The 10,571-nt window shown below is 34.5% G+C and overlaps 1 protein-coding gene across 1 annotated transcript; it reads right to left on the bottom strand.

Annotated features, from left to right (window-relative positions):
* Nucleotides 1-222: 222 nt before the first annotated feature.
* On the bottom strand, nucleotides 223-8,829 carry Tao (Serine/threonine-protein kinase Tao). Its single transcript, XM_065345566.1, has 18 exons — nucleotides 8,632-8,829; nucleotides 7,857-7,967; nucleotides 7,679-7,773; nucleotides 7,239-7,527; nucleotides 6,963-7,158; nucleotides 6,731-6,883; nucleotides 6,470-6,645; nucleotides 6,233-6,392; nucleotides 5,964-6,154; nucleotides 5,717-5,890; nucleotides 5,354-5,488; nucleotides 5,092-5,273; nucleotides 3,226-3,376; nucleotides 2,918-3,157; nucleotides 2,427-2,639; nucleotides 2,137-2,319; nucleotides 1,943-2,061; nucleotides 223-1,872 (listed from the first exon to the last, which is right to left on the bottom strand). The coding sequence occupies exons 3-18, from the start codon at nucleotides 7,693-7,695 to the stop codon at nucleotides 1,752-1,754; spliced, it is 2,700 nt and encodes an 899-aa protein (XP_065201638.1). The 5' UTR covers nucleotides 7,696-7,773; nucleotides 7,857-7,967; nucleotides 8,632-8,829; the 3' UTR covers nucleotides 223-1,751.
* Nucleotides 8,830-10,571: the final 1,742 nt, after the last annotated feature.

Genomic DNA, 10,571 nt, shown 5'->3' with positions numbered 1-10,571 from the left:
CACTGTTCACTTTTCCTTCAGGCCTTGATTGAATCTGACCAGATCAGAAAAACATTCAGATTTGGACATTCCTTGAATCCAATTAGATCACTTGTTCCTGAAATCCTGACCACATTAAATTACATCAGAGATCTATTCAGTCAAACCACATCTGATCAGACCTGATGATTTTCCCCCATCTCAATTACGCCTGCATAAGAGATAAAGTACAAATCGCCGGGCTTCAATAAAACATTTTATTGATTGATTAATATGTACAAAGTTACAATTAAATTTATGTTATCAGCGGAGAAATGAATAACAACGAAAAAACATCGGCATCGTAAAATTTGTTTTTTCCTTTTTGGTTTAAGTAATCGTCGCTTAAGTTCACGCCAGTTCTCGATCAACCGACAGTATAAGTGCACTGTTTAAAAATGACCAAGTCTCAAATTACGCGTAATATAATAAATAAATAAATAAATTCCATGTAATCCAAATCCAAATGTTCGTAACTCTTCGCATACTGTGTAGGTATACGGTAGTAAAGTAAATTTAAATAATTCAACAAAAATACGCATAACAACATAAACAGCTAATAACAAAACACATACATACAACTCTATGAATCACAACTTCATGTTCCATCTGTAGGTGAAATTTTTTACAAAATCGTAACCATGCTTGTACAACGTATCTTTTGCAGAATTATATTTTATACAAATAACAATATTACACGGTTAAAATAAATAAATTCAATAAATAAAAATAAAGCAGCGCAATGAAAATTACTAACTCATATTTTATATACTTAGGTAACGAACAGCGACACTTTTTCAATTATTATCCATAAACTAAAAAGTATACAAGAAAGTTATTAAAGTTCACAATCGATGAACTATAAACAAACCAGTGTTTAAAAAAAAAATGACTATTCAGACATAACTTAAGCTCTTTCAATCGTACAAAAAAGTTTTCATAGTTATAATTACGGATAGAAAAGTGATGTGTTCGTTTAGAAATGTAAAAGAGGGAAAAAAACAAGTACCTAACTACAATTTGTTCTGTCATATTGGAAAATGAATACAAATAAAGAAAGTAAGAAAAAAAAATTATCAATAAATAGTACGTTAAATGGAACTAGTTTTGGCTACTATGAGGAAAATAAAAGCTCTATGTACATAGCGATTACAATTTTTACAAGCTAGAAATTATCATCTTATACAAATCTTCGTCGTATGTACCTTAAACGGTTAAAAATTGATAGTACGTAGTTAAAAAGTACAAAATGCTTAAATTACTAAATTAATATGGTATTATATGTTTAAATAATAACATCGATTGAAATATTTTTATGATATATATAACTATGTATAGAAAAAAAATAAATAAATAAAATAAAATAAAAATAATAAAGAAAATATACACACGAGGGCAGAAAAAAAATTGTTAAATATGAAATTGGCTAAATAAAAAAAAAACGCAATTATACACATGGTAACTGAGAAGCGTTCGGACAAAATTAATCTCTAACGAATAATACACCGCTATTTGAAACATTTAAATTACATAATTCATCTCATATCGTATAATAACACCTGTTATACGTCGTATGAAAAAAATTTACCAATGACCAGCGACGCTTACTATGTATTAATTCAATTACAAAGAAACAAAAAGGGGGGAAATGAAAGAAAAAAAAGAAAAAGCGTCAACTACAACGAAGCTCAATCTTTAATGCTTGCATCTCAGTATACCTAATTAAGTTCAAACTACAGATTACCGTCCGGGAAGGAACACGAACTATTGCTATGAGCTAAACTTAAAACACTACCGGAAAGACTTTCTTCATCTGGATATGTTTCTCTTGAGGCTTCGGCTATCATCATTGCGCTGTAAAATAATAATGTCGATTAAAATTCGTTCGAGTTTTTTCAAAATACTTGTTCGAAATATTATCAACCTGAATCCTAATCGAGTAGATTCTTCGTCAAATTGTTCCAAGTCACGTTCTTGTCTTTCGTGAATCAACCGTATTCTTTCGGTTCGTTCTTGCAAAAATTGTTGCGTTTCTCCTTCCATCTATACGTAAATAATCATAGAGTTTAAAAAAAGCTCAAACGTAAACTTATCTCATTTACAAAACAGAGTAGGTACTTTTTGTTCAAGAAGAGCTCGCCTAACAGAAACCCGATCCTCTAGTTCTTTTCTTTCGCGATCTCGTTGCGCCTCAGCTTGCATTTTATTTTTCGACTGATACGCCATCAATATTTCCAATTCGTAATGCAAACGTTCCTTCAAACGATGACATTCTAATTCTTGCGATTCGTCTAAGCGTATCTGCAATGAGAAAATCGTACGTATTAATATACGTGGCATGAAAATTCATTCGTAATAACATGCAAATAACGACGAATAAGTAAGGGAAAGAAATACGATGTATTTACAGATTGTTTTTGAAGCATTTCGGCAATACTCTGTTCGTATTGATCGCCCAGGAGAGCTAATTTTCTTCTCTGTTCTTCCTTTAGTTTTTTAATAACAGTCTTCTGTTCGTCTTTGCTGGTGCTGGATAATATCTGAGCTTTCAGAGCTTTATATTGTCGTGTTTGTATTTTACACGTTTCTCGAAATTGTTTCCTAATCTGCATCTCTTTTTGCTAATTCACACAAATAGTACGCACGATTAATCTAACAATACAGTGACGACGACAACGTGTATATGTGTATGCGTGTACTCGCTAGTAGAAATTATAATGTATTACATCACAATGGTGATTTCTTTCTGAATTGAATGAAAAGTGTGATAAAAAAAAACCATGTACACACATACACAGAACAAAATGCCGGTGAAATAACACCACAATTAAGAGTGATTTCATTAATAAATAAAAAATTCCATACAGTGGCAATAAGGCACAATAAAGGTGATAATTACCTTGAGACTTTTAGGTTGCTGTTTCAATTGAAGAGCGTGCTTTTTGCGCAATTCTCTTTGAGCTCTTTGCATGTACTCACGCTGATTATGCAGCTCGGTATCGTGCTGCCTTTGGACTTGTTCTTCGCGTAATTGATGCACTGCTTTTTGTTGACGATATTCCAGTTCTTGAGTTTTTTCGTGATGTCTTAATAGCATAGAGTGAGCTTGCTCTAATTGTTGCTGACGTTTATTCAATTCCTGAGCAGAAATTATTCGAATTAGTACGTAGGTGGAGCCGGAAAATTTCAAATAATGTAGGTACTTACTTCGCGTAAAAGCTCTTGTTCAAAAATATGCAAAGACAGGAGCTTTTTTCGTTTGTATTTTCTCACTTCTATCTCTAAATAATCCTTTTGTCCGCGTACCAATCGTTGTTCTTCCTGAGCTTCGATTTGTTTCAGATTTTCTTTTTGGGTTCTGTAATTAATAGGCAAAAAAGAAATCAATTCAATTTCCAGGCATGAAATCCACTATTTAATTTTTTTTAGTGACTTTAGTGACTGAAAAATAGCAAAAAAGTGGCCAAAAATTTGAGAAAAAGTGACCAAAATTTTGAGAAATTAGAGCATATATATTATTATGCTAGTCGGGGAGCCCGCATAAGGATCTATTGCACCCCCCCCCCCCGTCGATCCACCCGGACAACTTTTTTCTTAAAGGGGGAGTCCTAAGGAACGTTTCCAGCTCTTGTCCTCAAAAAAAAAGATGGCCCTACTTACAAAATGGCGGCCATTTTGATTGACAGATCAGCCAAAATAGCAGATTTTTCGTTCCAACGTAGAACTTGCACGAAATTTTTTAAACCGTACAAAGGTAGATCGAAAGATCATGAAAAAATTTATCACCTGTCAAAATTTCAAGTGCTAAAGTTTCTTTTTCCATTTTTGGTGATTTTTTGAAAATCAAATTTAGGTCAAAAATGAGGGAAAAAATCAAAATTTGACCACATTGACCAAGAAAGCTGAAATTTGGGATATACCCTATTTTCGACACACCGAATCGATTGGAAACTGACTCAACCCGTTTTGAGCAGTTCTGGATCGAGCCTCCAGCAGATTTTTGAAACTCGAAATTCGCACAAAATTTCATCAAAATGGAGTTGGAAAGCCGAAATTAATTTTGCAAACTAATTTCAATACGCTACGAAATCGACTACAGGCGGATTTCAAGTCGTTTTGGAGCCTCCAGCGACGTTTTGAATGTTTGTATGGCGTTTTTTGGAAAATTGAAATTTCCAAAAAGTAGCTGGAAGCTTCAAAATGATTTGAAACCACCATGCAGTAGACTTCATATCGTATTGAAATTAGTTTGCGAAGTAAATTTCAGCTTGCTAAGTCCATTTGATGAAATTTTGGGAAATTTCGAGTCTCAAACATCTGCTGGAGGCTCCAGAAAGGGGGGAAATGAAAGAAAAAAAAGAAAAAGCGTCAACTACAACGAAGCTCAATCTTTAATGCTTGCATCTCAGTATACCTACTTACAAACTACAGATTACCGTCCGGGAAGGAACACGAACTATTGCTATGAGCTAAACTTAAAACACTACCGGAAAGACTTTCTTCATCTGGATATGTTTCTCTTGATTTGGCGTGTCGAAAATAGGGTTTATCCTAAATTTCAGCTTTATTGGTCAATTTGGTAAAATTTTGATTTTTCCCCTCATTTTTGGCCTAAATTTGATTTTCAAAAATTCGCCAAAAATCGAAAAAGGCACTTTAGCACTTGAAATTTTGACAGGTGATAAATTTATGCCTGATCTTTCGATCTACTTTAGTACGGTTTAGAAAATATCGGCTCTATCCAATCACATCGTCTCACGTTTTCAATGTTGAACAGTTGATTTTTAATTTTTTTTTTAATGATGATTCTGAAGAATTTTCATGAAAAATATTGATCATTTCCTAAAATTTTGCACTTTTTCTTTTTCACACGACAAATCTAAGTCACTTTTTTTGGCCACTTTCGCCGAAATAGTGACATAAGTGACTTGCAAGTGAAATAGTGACAGTCACTTTTCAAGTGACCGAATTTTATGCCTGAATTTCAATTTCAGAATACCGAGATGAAATTAAGATTCTCGACATAATCAGTTTCCATAGTGAGGTATAATAATATATATATATATTACTTACTGTAATGTAGCATCGCGTTGTCTCTTTGGTGTCGATTCATCTAACGATAATTCACGTTTCCATCTCTCTTTGGTAATTTTATATTCTTTCTGACGTTGGGCGTCGAACATTTTCTTATCAGCAGCTTGACGATTTGTTATTTCTTTAATTAATTTTTTCTCAGAGGCGAGGTTTTGTTTCAACTATGAAAAATAACACGCATGAAATTTAATAAATTTCGTCGCATTTTACCAGCTGGATGCTGCAAGTTTTCAAGCCTAACCTTTCTTTCTAAGTCTTGATTATGTTTCATTTGCAGCTTTTCCAGTTCTTTGCTAAACTGTTGCAGAAGCGATTCGTATTCTTTATCCAACAGTTGTTTATGATTATCCATTTCTACTTTGCAGCGTTCTTCCAACTAGAAAAAAAAACCACCGAGGGAATTATATCGAGGATTGCGTAATTCTACATTTCTTAAAACCATTTTTCAAGCCTAATATTCGATCGGATGTACACAGAATGAAACGTACGTTCATTTCCTCTATAGAACATTGTGTATCTCAGTTTACAAACGATCGCCACCAACAATTCGATGTTTCAGTTTCGAAAACTTGTAAACACAAAATCAATTTATTTCAAAACATACCTTCAATAAAGCAGCTTGATGTTCCCTTCTCATACGTTTATATCCGGACATTTGCTCGTGCATTTCTTCTTGCATGTGCTCCTTTTGTTGCTTGGTTACAATTGAGGTGGTTCGTATTGTGGCGAAATTATTAATACCACCGCTTGGTTCACCCATTCCAACTAGATTACTCATCTGTGAACAAAATAGTCGTTTGTAATATTCGAGTATCTCTTACCATCATACAGAATATAACTGAGATGCGTACCTTATGTCTGCTTCTGCTCGATGTCATGCTACTGTTGTTATTCTCCATATAATTGATATTTTCCATCGCTGGAGGTAGACTATTGGTGGAACTACTTTGTGACGATGCGCTAACACCAGATTGCATAGAATGCTCCGAGGTGATACTATTACTCTTACTACTCTCACCACCCGTTTGATCATCGGGCGTATCTAAAAGGGGTAATAAATTCCATCGTGGTTACAAATTCTAAACTAGGAAAACTTGAAAATTGGGAAACAAGGACATACCGTCGGCATCAACTGTGCTTTCAGTTTCACAAGCATCTTTCATCAAGATTTTCTTCATTTTACGATAATTTAAATTATCCAAATCTCTAACTGCGGCTTTGGTTCGTTGAATTAAATCTATCAACACGTGAGGAGAGCGATGACGGGTAACCATTTGATGCTGAAATTCAACGCAAGTTTCACTATTAGACTCTCGATTCATCGAGTTGAATTAAACTGTAAATAGTATTTCTTTACGGATAGTAATTTTCCAGCGGAAGGTCTTTCTGTGGGATTCTTTTGCAAACACGAATCAACAAAATGTCTAAATATATCGGTCCACTCGGGAGACTGTAAAACGGGCGTATCATTTTGAGCGATATGATACAAGGCACTCATTGCATTCATATTGAAATACGGCGGTTTACGTTCGGCTGAAAAAAATAAAATGTCAGATTACCCACGTTTCTCTCAACGAGTCAAACAGTTCGCCAATTAATGAATAGTGTAAGCATTTACCTAATTCAATGCATGTGATACCCAAAGACCATACGTCAACTTTACCATCGTACTGGCCTTCATCCATGGCTAGAATGACTTCAGGTGCCATCCAATAAGGCGTACCCACGAAACTATTGGCCGGACATTTAATACTAGCGGAGCCAAAATCAGCTGTAAGCAACACCGGGTTTGAATTAGATATACATACATCACATGAAACTTGAGAAAAAAATTAGGAACATAAATTTACCTAATTTCACGGTGCCATTTTCAGTCAGCAGGATATTACCGGCCTTTATGTCACGATGTATTCTGCCTAAGCTATGAAGATAATGAAGCCCACGTAATACTCCTTCGCAAATTGCAGCTATTTCCTCTTCTTTCAAAGGTCTTTTATGTACTTCAATAATATCGGAAGCTGATCCAAGGCAATACTCCATTACGAGCTGAAATCGAATAAAAAACGTATCGATTGTGTTCAAAGAAAATTACTACAGATTAGGTCATCACCAAGTTAAACACATACCCATGCCGTGTGATCTTTCAGGAAACAACCTTTATATTGAATAGTGTTAGGATGACTTAATTGTTTCAAAAATCGGATTTCTTTCAGGATATCTTGCCATTTTTCCATCGTCTGTTTGCCAACATAGGACATCTTCTTGATGGCGACGATTTCTCTGGTAAGTAAACATCTCGCGTAATACACAGCACCGAAACTTCCATGTCCGATTTCTCTCAAATCTTCGAAAATTTTTTCCGGGTCTTCTTTATCAAATAACTCGGCTACTTCGGGATCTTTCAGACTGCCAGGTCTGTCGAATGGAAATAATTACGGGTAAAATAGTATAGTTAAACTTATACGTATTCAGTATCAACGTAGTAGTATTTAACAGGAAACCATAAAATAACTCAAGATTTCGTGGCAATGCTTTAGTATGTAGTATGCTGATAAAACCAACGTACCTTTGAACGGATGGCATCACTCCAGCCTTATCGTACAGATTAATGGGAACAGTAAAGCTGATCAAATTTAAACTAAAATTTTGATTTTACTGAGCCTGAAATTGAAACATTCGGAAATAAGAAAATAAGCTATTAAGGTGAACGAATTAGGCTACATGTACATCATACTATTACTTACATTGGATAATGAGTGAGGTTATGGGTGATCAATGCTAATTGTAACACACATAGCATTTCATGGTAATGATAAAAATACGAGATATCACAATTTCAGGTGAATATGACATTTCTGAAATCAATATTACACAATATTATAAACGAACGTCGTATCAAGATTTTTCATTTCAGATGGTCTCACACACCTCTCAATGCCTTCACTACTCGAGTTCATCGAGTTTCGAATACCAATAATTTAGTAATTCTATAGGCCTGATACATTTTTTCGTACAGAAAGCATTACTTAAAGTGAGATTTCCCATTGAAAATGTGTTACGGAAATACCTCTCACGTAGCTGATAAAACGATCATTTTTGAATAAAAACAATGCTGCGAAGACACTCATAGCTCATATAGCTGTCCGTAACACACGCATCTACCTAATACCGATGACGATTGAAATTTAAAAATAATTTAAGTACATGTCGCAGATAACACGAAAATCATAAGTAGAATCCAATAATAGATTAATCAATTAACAAAGTAACAAAGCAAAGTATGACTGAAATTTCGTTTCGAATAACTAGCTCTCTCATTTTCATATGCCTATACACATTCATTACCGAAGAAAATCTTACATAAAACTATTGTACGAGTTGAAGAACTAGTAATTTAATGTTTATAACGACAATCTGAGAAATATTAAATAAATATAACGAGTTAGATTATTTTCGTTTAATCTATGCAGTTCATTAATTGATAAAAAAGTATTATTGAAAGATTAAGCAGCATCTTACCTTTGTCATTCCACCCTCCAACTTTTGACGATTGAATTGAATTCATTCGTGGAACATTATGGTTCTTTCTGAGAACATTTCAGATAATTTGTCAAAGGATAATGAACATATTTTATTTAATCCAAAATTGTACATATATTTTTTATACAGACAGAACATCATAATATCCTCTGTTGAAAACTTCGGAAGTTCGGAACGAAAGTTCCAGTTTTCAACTCTGTGAAATTCACAGCAGTGAACGACTGATTCATTCGATTCGACGTTCGATCGTTTTGTTCGTCAATTCTGTAGCGTAATTTCAAGTAAATTACCCCGCTTCCCGTCCATTCATGTCAGGGATGGGATGGCCGGATGGGGTGGAAAGCTAGCTGAACTGAAAGCTGAGGAAGTTTGGGATTTTTGAAAGCTAAAAGCTCCAGCCAGAAGCTTTATTTATTCAGCTTTCTTTCAGCTTTTTTTTTGGTTTACAAATTCAATTCAACCAGTTGGTTCATGGTTGTTTCTGTTTGAGTTTGCTCAACTTTCGAGTCAGTGATGGTTTAATTTGGCGAGGTTAGGTTAGGTTAGGTTTGGACGTTTGGATGGATAAAAACTCAAAAGTTCTGAGTTTTTACACATCGAAACCTAACCTAATCTAACCTCACCTAATTAAACAAACATACCTACTCATCAATGAAACTGTGATTTTGAGTGGTTTTTAAATATCCAAAAGTCAAAACAAACCTAACCTAACCTCACCTCACCTAATTAAACATCCAACTCATTAACGAAACTGTGGTTAGTGTGGTTTTGGGTCAAAACCATTGCTTTCCAACATAAAACTCGAACGAAATTTTTAGAAAAAAAAACTAGAAAAAGACAAAATGTTAGATCGAAGTGCATGCAAATATTCATCACTCATCAGTCATCACCAGACACCAACCCAAAATTTCAAGTGCCAAAGTGTAACTATTTTTCTATTTTTGGTAAATTTTTAAAAATCAAATTCAAGCCAAAAATGAGAAAAAAATCAAAATTTTTACCAAATTGACCCAGAAGGATGAAATTTGTTCGAGCTGCCAAATCGATTAGAAACTGTTCCAAACCATTTTGAGCAGTTCTGGAGCCTCCGGTAGAATATGTAAACTTGAAATTTCCACAACATTTCGTGAAAAGCAGTTGGAAAGCTGAAATTCATTCTGTAAACTAATTGTAATACGCTAGGGAGTCGACTGCAAGTAGATTTCAAGTCGTTTTGGAGCCTTCGGAGACTTTTTGGAAATTATATGTACTGGAGCCTCCAGCAGATATCTCAAATTTCAACCATCGAAATTTTCATAAAAATTTACCAAACAGCTTTGAAATTCTAAATTCACTCTGTACTCCCATTTCAATATACGCTATCAAGTCGACTGCAAGTTGACTCAAGTCTTTTTGGATTTGCAGTCTCCAGCGACTTTTCCAAAATTCCTAGAGCCTTCAACAGATTTTAGAAACTTGACATTTCAATCAGTTATAAAGCTCAAATTTACTTTGTAAACTAATATTTCAATACGATGTGAAGTCGACTACCGGTAGATTTAAATTTGTTTTGGGTTTTGGACCCTCCAGCGACTTTGGAAATTATACCGGAGCCTCCAGCAGATTTTTCAATGCTCAAAATGTCCATAAAATTTTACCAAACAGAAAAACCCCAATTTTGACATTATTCTGAGGTGGATTGCTGCAGGCAGTTTCACTTTCAATCCGTCTTGGAGCCTCCAGCAGATTTTTAGAAACTTCTGTTTTTCAAAAAATGCCACACAAAATCTATCCGAATCAACTTTTGGCTTTCCAACTTCATTTGATGAAATTTTATGGGAATTTCAAGTTTCAAAAATGTGCTAGAGGCTCCAGAACTGCTCAAAACGGTTTTAAATCCTTCCCAATCGATTTGGCAGGTCAAAAATAGGGTATATCCC

This window comes from Planococcus citri, chromosome 1 (genome assembly GCF_950023065.1).
Source record: "Planococcus citri chromosome 1, ihPlaCitr1.1, whole genome shotgun sequence".
Taxonomy (NCBI): domain Eukaryota; kingdom Metazoa; phylum Arthropoda; class Insecta; order Hemiptera; family Pseudococcidae; genus Planococcus; species Planococcus citri.
Note: the sequence above shows the minus strand (reverse complement) of the source record. Positions and strands in the feature narration are given on the sequence as shown.